Below are 14,124 nucleotides of genomic sequence, written 5' to 3'. Positions count from 1 at the left end.
TGCGCTAGAGTGGCTTTCTGAGGGCACACATGCCAGGTGTGCACGTCCTCAGCTTGACGAGAGAGCCAGACTGCTCTCCAGAGCTTGACTTTAGAAACCACCCACAGCAGTGGGAACTTGGGCGTGACCTCGTTTCCTGTTTGAGTGCAGCCAAGCTGGATGGCAAGGTGAGGCCCTTGTGGGTGAGATGAGGCGTGTGGTCATGAGGCCCTGCATGGTCTGGCTCAGTTGGTTGGAGCATTGCCCCTACACTGAAAGGTTGCCTGTTCGATTCCTAGTCAGGGCTCATACATGAGTTGCAGTTTCGATTCCCAGGTGGGAGGCAGCTGATCAGTGTTTCTCACACATTGATGTTTCTTTCTTTCTCCCCCTCCCTCCCTTTCTCACTCTCTCTCTCCCTCTTCCCTTCCCCCTCTGTAAAAAAAAAGTCAGTGAGCATGTCCTTGAATGAGAATTTTTAAAAAAGACGTTGGACATGGTCATGATTCAGACAGACACCTCAGACTCAACATGTCCGAAATTGAACCACTGATCCCCACTCACCACTGCCGAGCCTGTTCCCAGCCTGCCTGTCCCAGGTCCCGGGTCCCAGGAAGGTGGCCTCTTCTCCAGCTGTTCAGGGGCGGTCAGTCAGTCTGTCAGCACACCCTGCTGCTCTCGGGATACTTTAGAGTACACCCCCGTTCCATCTCTTGATGGGATCCCGGAGCTCCTTCCCTAAGGTTTCCTGACTTTCATCCTGGCTCCTATACTGTTTTCAAGAAAGCGACTGGCGTGGGTGTTTATAAACGTTAAGTCAGACAGCAGCCGTCTGCTCTAGAGCTCCGTGGTTCTCACCCAGCTCAGAGTAAGAGCCCCCACGCCTGTGGGTGCTGTGCCCCGTGGCTGTCTGAGGCTCACTCCCGCCTCAGGCCCTCGCCCAGCTCTTTTCTGCTGAGCCCTTCCGGCCCTTCCCGGGAGTCTACCTTGACCCTGACCTCCTTTTCTGATTTTTTTTTCAGGCTTTGTACCAGCTACTACTCTCCATGCTATGTAGTTTACTTCTTTATTATGTTATTTATTTCCTGTCTGTATTTGAGCAGAGATCTTGTCTGTCTGTCGAAATTTTTCCTGAGAAGACAGGAGGACTTTGGAGCCTGAAGGTGGTGAGGGTTGAGTGTGGGAGAGGAGGTGAGATTGAGGGTATGGTCTCTCAGTGGGGGCGGGGGTACCAGCATGAGGACATGTCTAGGTGTGTGAGCAGGACCTCAGAGAGGTCTCTTGGGTGGGCAGTGGGATCTGTGGGTCTGGAGCTGATGGCAGCGAAGGCAGCTCTTGTCTTGGCGGCAGGTCTGGTTGCTCCCAGAGTGTACTGGCTGTTGGAGGGGCGCTCGGGCCCACCCACCGAGGAAGTGCAATGCAGTGTGCGGGCGGGTCCAGGGTTCACAGCTGCTGTGGAGCACAGCTTTGCTGGTTTCTCAGGCACTGTTATGTGTAGAGATGAGTCCTGCCATTTCTGGGCTCTGTCCTGTGAAGGCTCAAGTACCAGGCCACATGTCTCGGAGGGACAGCGCCCGGGCCCTCCCATGTACTCACTTGGACTTGGGCCTATGGAGAGGATTTGGGTTTCTGTAAGAATGTGGACCAAAGGTGTGTCGCATACTGTTTTCTTGGCAAGTCAGATGTTTCATGAGTTTGCACTGCCTAGTTAATGAGATAAGATTACACTTTTAATTTGTGCTGAGACCACAGATGCCCTTGTCCTTAAGAAATAGAACATTGTTCTGGAGGAATTACTCCCTGTTTTCTCCATATAAACGTTAGATGTGGGAAAATGTTTTGTATTGAGGTGGTTACTTATTTTGAATTAAACCTTTTATTTGGAGGACATCGTAGATTTACACAGACTTGAAATAATGCAAAGATCTTTGGGGCCCTTTGCTCAGTCCCCCTAGTGGTCACACCTTGTAGAACTCAGCACAGCACCCCCGCTGGGGTGTCGGCACACATGCAGTCGAGATCCAATGGTTTTGTTTCCCTGGGGTCCTCTGATTTCCCGTCATAGCCACACCTGGTCCCTGCCTGAACCCCCTGGCAACCACTAACCCGTCATTTCTGTAATTTTGTCATCTCAGGGGTGTTCATGGGATGGCAACATATGTAACCTCTAGGGATCTTGGGGCCTGTCATTCAGTGTGGCTGCCGAGAGGGCCCTCCAGGTTGTGTGTGTCGCAGATCGCTCTGTTCCTGAGTCGCAGTCTGTGGACGGGGCGTACCACTGAGTGTTTCATCATTTACCCCGAAGGACACCTGGGTTGCTTCCAGTTTGGGGTGATGAAGCCATTATAGACATACATGGAGAGACTTCTGTGAGAACGTAAGTCTTCATTTCTTTGAGCTAAATGCCCAAGTCCGTTTTTGCTGGGTTATTTCATAGTTGCATGTTTGGTTTTTAAAGAAATTGCCAAACTGTTTTTGTAGAGTGGCTGTGCCATTTTACATTCTCACCAATGGTGCGAGCCAATTTCTCCACATGCTCTTTTTATTTTAAACATCTAGTAGGTGCATAGTAATGTTGCATTGTGATCTTGCTTTAATCAACATTCCTTTAATGGCTAATTATGTTGAATATCTTTTCTTGTGCTTATTTGCCTCAGTATATCCTCTGACACCACAGAGGTTGGTCTGGCAGGGATGGATGGCTGACTGTACTTGGCCTGCTGTGGACAGTATCCCAGGTGCTGGGGCTCCTGGCTACCATCTGGTGGGGTGGGTGTGGGGGCTGCAGTGCTGTCGTGCTGTTTGGCTGGAGCAGAGTGGTTATTGGCTGTCATACTGCTATTGATTTCTGTCTTGCCAGCTTGCTCCTGTCCCGGTCCTCTGGCTAGAGAGGGAGCAGGTTTTTGGAGGGTTTTAACATTTTTTGTGTCCATTGATGTTTCTGGCTGTGGCTTCTTCAGCTCCACATCTGGGATGTCTGGGACAAACAGAAAACTCAGGGAGCTCAGCCCTGGGTCATTCCTTGGCTCCAAGGTCCCTAGTCTGTCTGCCCTCCTCTCTGTGCCCCTCAGTCTGCGCATACTTGTTTCAGATCCAACCCCCAGGGTTTTAGCTGTGCTTAGCCAGAGAAGTATGGAAGAGTGCTCCATACTTTTAATCGTCTCTTTTAATCGTCTTCCCGGAAGCAGAAGTCTACTGGTCACTTTTATACTGGCTTGGACCCATGAAATCCGACGAGTGTCTGAGCAGCTCTTGTCGGGCTGCACGTCTGCCCTGCTCAGTGTGGCCTTTGTCCCGTCCCAGGCTCAGGGCCTCACAGTTATTCCTGCTGAGGCTGTTTGGTTTGGCCGTTTGGTTTGGCTGTGGCTCCAGCATGACAGAGTTTTCAGGGTCTTGGTCTTCTGTCATTTAAGGTCTCATTTACACGTGAAGGGTGCACCCAGATCTGTGGTTAGGAAGCTCTGGACAGGGGGATGTTGCTGGTGAGTCATGAACTGCCCCCATCATCGTCCTTCAGGTCTGATTCCAGCAACCTCTGGAATTCTTGGGAAACCTGGTCCAAGTGGGAGGGGCAGCGGTCAGATGACTCAGTGAGATGTCCACATCGTCCTTGTGATGATCCTCCAAGCCCGTATTCCTGCCAGAAAGGAAATGGCTCATTCGGAGTGAACCTAGGAGAGCTCTTCGGGAGTGCCAGCCCCTCCCCTACCTTTGGCCCTGCTTTCCTGGCATTATTCACACAGTAGTCTTTCCGGAATCCAGGTGGGAAGCTCATGTGGGTGGGTGCAGTGGGAGGGGTCAGGAGCTGGGCCTGGAGCCTACCTGCCTGATGCCTGGTCCCCTACTTTATTAGCTGTGGGGCTTTGGGCAAGGCACTTGGTGGGCCTCAGTTTCTTCTCAATATCCCGTTCAGTAGGTTGCAGAGAAGATGAAACAAGCAAACACATGTAAATATCTGGAAATTTCCCTGGACCACTGAGTGCCTCACCATGGTGACTGCCACCATCGTCTGACACCCTCTGGTTGCTAACCCTGCCCTGTTAGCTAGTATGTTTGTAATTCAGGAGTCCACCTTCTCATCCACCTAAATGTCACATCTGTGTCTCCAGCAGGGCTCTTTTTTCTCCTTGATTTCTTAAGGATCACTGCTTGTGGCTGATTGACCCTCTTGCTAATTCTTTTTAAAGATTTTATTTATTTACCTTTAGAGGGGAAGGGAAAGAGAGAGGGAGAGAAATATCCATGTATGGTTGACCTCTCATGCATCCCCCGCTGGGAACTAGCCTGCAACCCGGGCATGTGCCCTGACTGGGAATCAAACCATGATCTTTTGGTTCGCAGGCCTGTGCTCAATCCAGGGAGCTACACCAGCCAGGGCCCTCTTGCCAATTTTTCCCAGGGCATTGGAAGGTCTGGCTTGGGTCTCAGAGATTTCATGTGGGGGTATCTAGGTACCTAGGTATTTTCTTATATTTCTTGGAAGATCATTTTTTTAAAAGGATGGAGGCAAAAGTTCTTATTTAAAATAGAACTTTTAAAGCCCCTTTTTTGATCTTTGGTATATATTCTAAACCTAAGACTTAAAAAATAATTATTTCTTGAATAGATAATTCATGTACATGCACAGAATGCAAAAGGATAAAAAGATATACGTAAATTTTTTCCAGCCCCTCAGAGGTGACCAGGATTACTTTCATACCCCCATACTGTCCCTGCAGTTTGCTGTGAACACCTAACCATGTGTCTCAGAGGGCATCCCTATGAGCACGTGAGGACGGAGTGGCTTCGTCTGCCTAGTGGCCGTTCGGTGCTCCACTATGGGAATGCACTGTAATTTATGCAGCTGTGGCCTGCCGGTCTTATCTCCATCAGTATTTCAGTTGTTTCCAGTTCTTTGTCTTTACAATGAGTGTTGCTGTAAAAACCTTGCGTGTGCTGCATGTCACTTCTTAGTGGAGATATTGGTGGGATAAATTCATAGAAGCACTGATACTAAGACAGAGATTTATAGTCTAAAGTGTGCCAGGCCTTACCCAGTGTTCCATGGGAGTTAGGGTAATTCACAACCCCGATGCACACTAGCGCGTTACCAAACTATTGATCTCTACTTGGGAGGGAAAAGGTGTCTCATAATTTTAATTTGCATTTATTTTGTAAGTGTGAGTACTTTTCATAGGTTTAAGATCCATTTCTAACACTTTTTAAAAACGGAGCTCTGCCAGTCTCCCGTAGTCTTCATACACTTCCATCATCCTTGGTCTAGGCATTGTAAAAGTCATTACCTGCCCCTGTTGCTGGGGTGCCGGGCCTTTGGGCTGTGTGCATGCAGGCCTGTGAAGAGCAGGGCCGCTGTCCTGGTGCGCGCAGCATGTTTGCTTTTCTGCCGGGGTGTGGGTGGGGGATCCTGAGCCACAGAGGGCACAGCATCACCTTTACGTGTTTCCCCAGCAGTTGCCCCAAGCTGCCTCCTACCAGCAGCACAGGAGGGTGCAAGTTGTGCCACACGATTGCCGGCACTGGGCACCCTCTGTCCTTTCAGTTCCGCTGCAGTGAACGGCGGATGCGCTGGGGTCCAGTTTCCACTTCCCAGTTGCCTCCTGAAGTTGAGCACCTTACTGGCCATTGTGAAATAACACATTGTTCAAGTCTTTCGTTTATGTTTCTCTTAGTTCTGCTTTTTTTCTTACTGATTTTTAAGGTCCTTTACCCTCTGAAAATTCCAGCAAGAGTCTAAGAATTTAGTCTGTTTACTGCTCCTCTGGCTTGTCTCAGCTTCCACCATTTCTTTGTTTTCCCTCCCTTTCCGCTTCACTCTGTCTCAGGTCCTCCCAGCTGCACGTCTGGGCATGTGCTTTCTCTCAAGTTTGTGGGTTTGCACACAGCAGTCTTGCTCAGGGTGCAGCTCTGCCCCTTCCCTTGATACCAAGTCTCCTTACCGCAGCCCTGGCCCCTGGCCCGCTGAGCCTGATGCTGCTGACCTGTCTTGTCCTGTTCGTGCTATTCCCTGCTTTTCATTTGCATTTGATTTTTAAGTTGATTTATTTATGTGAGCTGTTTCTTACCTTACAAATTTACTTGAAAAATATAGACCAAAAATACTTTCTGGTCTCCAAAGCTTTTTCTGTGTGAAGGCTTGATTTTGGTATGGTTCTAGATTGTTTCTTCATTCTTGCTTCCTAGCAGTGGCAGTCCAGAGACACTCTTATTACTGTAGTTTGCCGTGTGTAGTGCGCACCCATGTTTTGTGCGCATTGTACTCGGGATTATTATACCCGTGGCGTGTAATCGTTATACATGGCAAAATAACGGTGTTCCTGAGAGCATCCCTTCCGAACCCTGCTTTCTTTTTGCTTTGTGAACTTGGTGAGCGGCCACGAGGGAGCAACCTGAAGGTGTCCTCTAGCACCTGCTTCTCTCCTTGGTTCTTTCCTAGCCCCTCTGTCTCCAAAATAAAGGGACTGAATAGGGAGCCCCATCCAGGACATCTCTCTTAGCCTCCCGCTTTCAGCCTGAGAAGGCCCCCTGACTTCACGGTCTTACCCATGGGCCCTGGGGTGCGGGGGACTGCCTCTGTGTCCGGGAATCTTTCCCTGGGTTGGAAGGCTGCTGGGGAGCTCTGGAGACCCAGGGAAGGGGAAGCCATCCAAGGTGACGGAGTCATGTCTGGCCTGTGGGCAGCTAAGAAACGTGGATTCTGTCTCGGGTGGCAGAATGTGATCGGAGAGAGGCAGAGACTGGTTTGTGTTTGGTGGGTGGGAGTCCTCGGGGATGAGTCTCATGCTCTGAGAGGTGGCCTCTTAGCACCAGCAGAGTCTCAGGAAGGTGACATCCACAGGGAAGAGCCTGTGGTAGCCCTGAGAGTGGTGGGGACGGGGGGAGGGGGGGCGCTTACATTCGAGGCACTGTTCTCAGCGCCTCTTGGGGTCCCTGCTGTAACCTGCCGCCACACTGAGATGGGGCATCACCATGAGTAGTAGTAGCCCCTGTTCTCAGAGGAGCAAGTGGAGGCACAGGGAAGGGAGGCCGCTGTGCCAGCTCACACGGCTTGGCAGGGCCCTGGACCCAGGGGCGTCTCCTGAGCACTGTGTTGGGCCCTGGGCTTCGTTCTGTCCACATGTGGTTCCCTTCGGTCTCATGACGTCTCTGCCAGGTAGCTTTGTCATCCCTCTTCCCCAGCAGAGAAATGAAGATGGTCCACCCACCTCTCCCAGCCAGTCAGTGGGGCTCGGACCCAAGTCTGTCTGAGGCTTCAAACAGGCACCTGTGTTTCTTTAAAAAGCTGAACACCGGGTTCTTAAACATTTTTCTGTTGGTCAGTGTTTTACTCCCTGTAAATTACTGCACAGAGTGAGGCAATGACAACATTTATCATTAGATTCAGGAACTCATCTTTAAACATAACAGTTTTGTCTATAGCTTGCTGCCCGGTGGTGCCCAGTGCCCATGAAGCTATCCGGTAACCCTTCCTTCCTTCAACACGGGGAGAGGGAGGGCCCAGAGCTCCATCAGCTGAGCTCTGGAGTGATGTGGACTCTTCATCTTGTACAGGTTGTCACAGGAGTAGTAGAAACAAGACCTAAAATAGAACAGGACATGAAGAATCACAATGTTCTCTTTTGTAAGTGTCTTATTGCTTAACTCCTAAAATAACCCCCAAGTTATGCAGAATAAAGTATAAAGTGTAGTATCTTTCTGAAACTATTATGCTGATTAAAATGTTCAAATATTAACACGCACCCCAGAGTGAATAAATAGAAGTGGTGGTTGAGATTCTGTACTGATGAGACGTCCTCTAGCACCAACCCAGCCGTTGTCCGTCGCCCTCCCGCGGCCTGCCCTGACCGCCCTCCGAAGCACCACTCGCACGGCCTGCGTTGTCCTCACGGCACACGTCAGTGTCTGAAGCTTCTTGTTCACCTGTCTCCCCAGGAAAAGAGAGCTCTGTGTGAGCAGGAGCCCTGGCCAGTCATGGTCTTTGAGTGACCGACATTCATCAGCACTTGCTGGGTGGAAGGATGGGTGTGTTCAGTGCTGGGGTGTCGGCTTTTTGCAGTGCTCTTGGGGCAGCCGAGAGTGGCTCTTACCCCCCACTCTCCCTCTGGAGGGCCCCCACTTCTCCAGTCTTCTGTTTTCTGGTTTTCAGTCTCCCCTTACGCTCTCTTTGCTTCTTCTACAACCCAGCCTGGCCCCCTGTGTGTAGTTATCCCAGTTACCCTGGTTACGTGAAAGAGTGAATAGCCCCGTGGTTTGCGACCCAGTTCTAATTATCCCCTTCCGTGATTAAGTTCTGTAAGTGGTTTATGAAAATCATAGAAGAGGCCATCTATAAAACACTGTTTTTATATTTTCTGAGCCAGAAACATGATCACCTTATCATTAAATTGGGTATTCCTAAATTGAGTCTTTCTAATATAAATTAAAGCTGTAAGATGAGTAGAAATATGAAATTAAATAACAAACTTTATTGCTGAATCCCTGGGGAAGCTTCATTTTCCTGATGCTGTTGGTGGAAATGTAAAACGGCACAGCTGCCAACAGCAACAAAGTTACATGTGCATTTACACTGTCAGGGCTGTCCTGGGAATTTATCCCTCAAACATGTGGGTAAATGCAAAGACCCATGCGAAGGTGGTAACACTGCTGCGCCATTTGCCACACCAAAGGCTTTTTGATGACGTAATGTCTGTTAGCAGGGAACGGCTGCATAGACTCCGTGCCTCCCCGGCTGGGGCCCCCGTGCAGCTGTGAGAAAGTGCCAGGGACCAGCACCTGCTGCTGAGGGGCGAGGGCAGGACATGGTTCGGAGGGAGGAGGCAGAGGTGGCGGAAGTGTCTGTGGAGTGCTCCTGCCCGGGGGGGGGGGGGGTAGGAAAACGTACTTACATTAACTAGCATCTTAAACATGGAAGGGTAACTGTAGTTTTAGTTGTTTTTTAGGGCTGCCTTCAGGAGAGACAGAGACTGGGATGGAGGGGACAGACCCAGAGCCAGAATTTCGCATGCACCCTGCTTTGTAGCTTTGACTTTGGGACTGTGTAGATGCTTTCCATCGTTATAAAACAAAGTTAAGTAAGCAGTCATAACCTAAAAATGTTGATAGACGGGGTCAGTTTTTTCTAAAACATTTGTATCCTCTGCCTCCCGTCAGCACTTGAGGAGAGCTTTCTTCTCCCGAGTCTGTGTCAACGCTGATTTGCCACCTTTCAGCGCTTCGCCGTGCTGTTAGGTGGAAATGCTTCGTGTTCCTTTGTGGCCCTGGTGGTTGGCGTGGCCAGGCATCGCTTATTTGTATGTGAGCCCCTTTGTACTTTCTCTCAAATGTACATTTATAGCCTTTTTTCTAGAAGAAAAATATTGTCTACTGACTTATAAGAACATTTTATATGTCGTGGATGTAGTATTGATTTGTCGATTATTGTGAGGGTCACAACCTCATTCCCAGTTGAGTTAGTTTCTCAGGCCCCGCGCGCAGCAGGTGGCGGCTGTTCTCGTCGGACAGTAGAAGGTTGCTCCCCTACCCTCCGCGTGCGATACACGTGAAATGCTCACGGCGTCCGTAGGGGGACGTGGACCCGACGCTCCCTGACCCGCGTCGGTGCTTGATGGTCATTTGCGAGCGCGCTGGAGCAGTCCCAGCTGCGCTCTGTCCTTTAAAGGCTTTCCTGTGGCTTACAGCCGCGTCTGAGCCGTCCTCGGTTCTCAAGTGTCCATGGGGGTTGTTTCTGGTGAGTGTGCAAACCGCATTTGATTGTCTTTCTGGTTTGAGATTGTTCCTGGTTTTTAGTGTTCTGTTCAGTAAAATACCTGAATTAAACAGTTATTTCTCAATAAAACATATGCAGTGAAAGTGGTTTTAGAGGCGACTTTAGAGTCGTTAGTGTTCGTACTTGGTTCACGGATATGTTGAATACGCTCCTCTTTCTAGGTCATCACTCCATGCAGGAAACTCATCTTATGTGCAGATAACAGGAAAGAAATGGAAGATTGGATTGCAGCTCTGAAGACTGTCCAGAATCGGGAACATTTTGAGGTAGAAAAGAAAAGTCTTCTTGTTGCACTTTTCTTAATCTTTTGGCCTCTGAGTATCTCCGTGTGGGGGTTGGACAGTTCTGGGGCCCACTTTCTCAGCATGGTCCTTGTAAGTGAAGGTTGACCCATCCTGCTGTGGCCCTGCCTTTTGTAAACCTTCGTCTTCTCCTCCCCTGGACCCTTGATTGAACCCTGCTCACAAGTTACCATGTTTAAGAGTGTCAGAGGGTCCCCTTCCCTTGGCGTCTTTGTGTCCTCCCTGCAGCCGACCCAGTACAGCATGGACCACTTCTCAGGGATGCACAACTGGTACGCCTGCTCCCACGCGAGGCCGACCTACTGCAACGTATGTCGGGAGGCCCTGTCTGGGGTCACGTCCCATGGACTGTCCTGTGAAGGTAAAAACTGTGTGTTATTCTGTGGGGCAGGGCATCCTGACCCTGGAGGGTCAAACGTAGTCATCTCCCATCGGTCAGGAGTAAAGTGATTTCCCCGTGATTATTTAGTGCACCTACTGAGGAGTCCTGATAAATTATTTTCTGTGGTAATGGGGCCAAGGAGAGAGGGGCAGTGGTAATGAGGAGACACAGAGAGGAAACTTGGGGACACAGAGGGAGGAGAGCTGGAACCATTGGGCAGCCCAGTGCAGCTGGGCCTCTGCGGGCGACGTGGGCTGGGAAAGATGCACTGACCGTCGTCCTCCAGAGGGGGGGGGGCGGAGAGGGGGGGCAAACAGTGGCCCTTGGGCCAGAGTCCCACCTGTGGCCTGTGAAGTTAAGAATGCTTTTACTCTTTTACATGGTAAAAAATCAAGATGACTATTTTGTGACACAGAATATCATGTGAAATGGACATTCTGGTTTCCGTACATGAAGTGTGGTCCTTGGTGACCCTCGGGCTGCCAGGCAGGCTGAGCAGTTGGGATGGAGACAGAGTGTGGCCCATGATACCTGAGCTGGTCACTCTCTGGCCCTTCCCTGAAAGTTTGCTGGCCCTGGCTATTCTGGGTGCCCAGTGCCACTGAGATCAGCCTCTACTACGTGTGTCCCAGTGGTTAGTCTCCAACATGGGGAGTGCTGTGTGCCCTTCCGACCGCCCCACGGGCCTGGGGAGTCCCCCGGGCCGTCTCCTCCAGCCTGGGAAGCAGCTGCCACAAGCGGGGCTTGAAGGTGCAAGTGTTCATTTTCTCACAGTGTGCAAGTTCAAGGCTCACAAACGGTGTGCTGTGCGTGCAACCAATAACTGCAAGTGGACCACGCTGGCCTCCATTGGGAAGGACATCATCGAGGACGAGGATGGGGTACGTGTGGGGCACTGGCCGACCCAGCGTGATCCCCCTCCCCAAGAGGACCGGCCCTCTTCCTTGGTTCTCTTCCTCATGGTTCTGAGTTGTTCCTGCTGTGCATCTGGGGACTCTGTGCGGGACTCTGTGCCTCCACGTCTGCCTAGTCCCTGTGCATCCTGCTGTGCTGGGGCAGGTGCAGTGCCCTGTGCTCCCTCTGCCTGTGTTGTGAAGAGCGTCTTGGTTGAGTTTGTTTTGGAGCATCTTTGGCTGGGGTCTTGTGGTGCCTTGTGTGTGGGGCACTGGAAAGTGTCCCGAGTGTATGCCTCTGCTTGGTCTGCAGATCGCCATGCCTCACCAGTGGCTGGAAGGAAACCTGCCTGTGAGTGCCAAGTGCACGGTGTGTGACAAGACCTGCGGCAGTGTGCTGCGCCTGCAGGACTGGCGCTGCCTGTGGTGCAAGGCCATGGTGAGTGGGCTCAGCCCCCTCTTGGGTCCTCAGTGCACTTGGGTCAGGGCCCTGAAGGGGACAGTAGGCCAGCGCATGCCTCCCGTAGCTGTAGGCCATGTGTGAAGCAGGCTGTGACCCCTAGTGATGCATGGATTCTTGTTCTAGGTGCACACAGCTTGTAAGGAATCCTTAGTGACCAAGTGCCCGCTGGGCCTGTGCAAAGTGTCGGTCATCCCTCCCACGGCTCTCAACAGCATCGATTCTGATGGTGGGTACCACGCACTTGTGCTTCCTATGTGTGTTCTCCTCCCCCTTTCTGGAGTGGCTGTGTTATGATTTTGAGATGTGGTTGGGAGGAGGGCAGGCCCAGCGTCTGGGGAGAGCCCTCCTGTGCAAAGGCAGCCACTGCGAAGGCTTAGGACTTGAGGCTAGCATGTTCATTGAAGGTGTGAGTAGAAACCGGTCCAGGGCTATGCATCTCTGACGGGAGCTGTTGGGGTTGTGTCTCCGTCAGCTGGTCTCCACCTAGTGGCAGATGCTAATTTGCATGCTGTCCATGGCTGCTGTCACTTGTCCAGGGGGTACGGGATGACGTGCATTAATAAGTGTGGGTGGAAAGGCGGGAAAATAGGGCACGTGTCTCAGAGGAAACCAGGTTTAGAGTGAGAGGAAAGGTCAGAGCCTTGAGGTGCCTGGTCCTTCCGAGCTTTCGAATCCCTGTACACTTGATGGCGGACTGGCGGGCCCTCACTTTCTTCGTGGGGAGGGCAGCGTGGAGGTGTGCTTACTACTGGCTTCCTGGGAGTTCCAGGGCCTTGGAATGATTTCTCCTCGCACGATCGAGAGTACCTTCTGTCTTTCATGGCTGCCAGTGTTCTTCTGTTCTTTTCCATCCTCACATTCAGGATTCTGGAAGGCCACATGTCCTCCATCATGCACCAGCCCCTTGTTGGTCTTTGTCAATTCAAAAAGTGGGGACAACCAGGGTGTGAAGTTTCTCAGAAGATTCAAACAGCTGCTGAACCCTGCCCAGGTCTTTGACCTCATGAACGGGGGGCCGCACCTCGGGTAAGCTTGTAGAATATGTCTTTCTTGGAGTTTAAAAAAATTTTGAAGATAATGCATGTTTATTTTTAAAAGATTCAAACACTTTTTAAAGAAAGATTTATTTCATTTTAGAGAGAAGGTCAGAGGGGTGGAGCAAGAGAAGGGAGACAGACATCAATATGTGAGAGATGCATAAGTTTGGTTTCCTCTCACACGGTCCCAACTGCAGACCTGGCCCATAACCCAGGCATGTGCCCTGACTGGGAATTGAACCGGCGGCCTTTTGGTTTGTGGGATCATGCCCAGCCCACTGAGGCATGCCAATCAGAGCTCAAACATACATTTTAAAATAGGAAATAAAGACCGTGTTTCTTGAACCACACCTCCTCAAATTCCACCTGCAGAGGTGCCCACTCTTAATAGTTAGTACAGTTGGCTGTCCCTCCAGCCTTCAGTGTGATTCTCAGCTGTGCATGTGCTTCTGACCCGAATGTGGCCTGGCCTGTTGCCTGGCGTGGCACACACGCTGTTTAGGTGTGTCAGCGGACAATGGCATGGGCGTTTTTGAGGTCAGGGGTCACAGACCTGACTCATTGCTTCCCTGACTGCTTAGTATTGGGGAGGCTTTCCTCCAGGGAGGCCAGACGAGAGGTTTTTTATTTTGGAGGCTCACATTGCAGGCGCAGTGACACACACAGACACCTGTCACTTACAGAGAGATGTGTGAATTTTGTGGGAACTCAAGGAAGGGGCTTATAAGTCAAACTTGGGGGGCTCTGAATTTCTCCACAGGCTAGCGTTTGAAGGGAGCTGGTGATGGCATGGCGGGGAGGGGGGTTTGGAGCCTGCCTGGCCGGAGGTGCTGTGTGTGCAGAGGCAAGAGGACTGGGGGCATCTGGGGGCGCAGCAGCTGCTCACCAGGGAGGGGCGCGGGCGCTGGCCGAGAGGCTTGACCCTTTCCTGGACACAAGGGGCAACTTCTTAAAGTTGGACACTTGACGAGACTTGTTTTGGGAAGGTCACACTGTAGCAGGGGTTGGAGGTGTCCATAGGGGAGGCGAGGTTGGGGGGGGGGCTCTGGTAGGGGTTGTGAGAGAAGCGACAGTGGCTGAGACTGTGGGGTCTGGCCCAGTGGTGGTTTGATGGTGGCTCTGCTGTTTTCCAAGGATGGGAACCTAGGACAAGGAGGTGCCTACCCCTGCAACGCCTTAGTGACCCATTGGGTAGGCAAGTGCAAGGTATTATCCTTTAGGAAAGCCTGGAGGTCATGGTTTAGGGTCATTCAGATCATTCATAGTCATCAGCATTTGTGTCATCTCTGAAGCCAAAATGTAGAT

The 14,124-nt window shown here is 51.1% G+C and overlaps 1 protein-coding gene across 6 annotated transcripts in view; it reads left to right on the top strand.

Annotated features, from left to right (window-relative positions):
• The window catches only part of DGKD (diacylglycerol kinase delta), a 108,414-nt gene that overhangs the window by 64,254 nt on the left and 30,036 nt on the right, over window positions 1-14,124 (top strand). For 4 of the 6 annotated variants that reach the window (XM_037063477.1, XM_037063478.1, XM_037063480.1 and 1 more), the window contains 6 exons: window positions 9,904-10,008; window positions 10,273-10,405; window positions 11,201-11,307; window positions 11,633-11,758; window positions 11,906-12,008; window positions 12,646-12,808. In XM_037063477.1, the coding sequence (XP_036919372.1) occupies window positions 9,904-10,008; window positions 10,273-10,405; window positions 11,201-11,307; window positions 11,633-11,758; window positions 11,906-12,008; window positions 12,646-12,808 (737 nt within the window). Of the gene's footprint in view, window positions 1-2,335; window positions 2,357-7,543; window positions 7,598-9,903; window positions 10,009-10,272; window positions 10,406-11,200; window positions 11,308-11,632; window positions 11,759-11,905; window positions 12,009-12,645; window positions 12,809-14,124 lie in introns of those variants that run through there. The other 2 variants (XM_037063481.1, XM_037063479.1) reach the window with 2 other exon arrangements.

This window comes from Sturnira hondurensis, unplaced genomic scaffold (assembly GCF_014824575.4).
Source record: "Sturnira hondurensis isolate 20B ecotype Veracruz unplaced genomic scaffold, ASM1482457v3 Scaffold0014615, whole genome shotgun sequence".
Taxonomy (NCBI): Eukaryota; Metazoa; Chordata; class Mammalia; order Chiroptera; family Phyllostomidae; genus Sturnira; species Sturnira hondurensis.
This window is presented reverse-complemented; position numbering and strand designations above follow the sequence as displayed.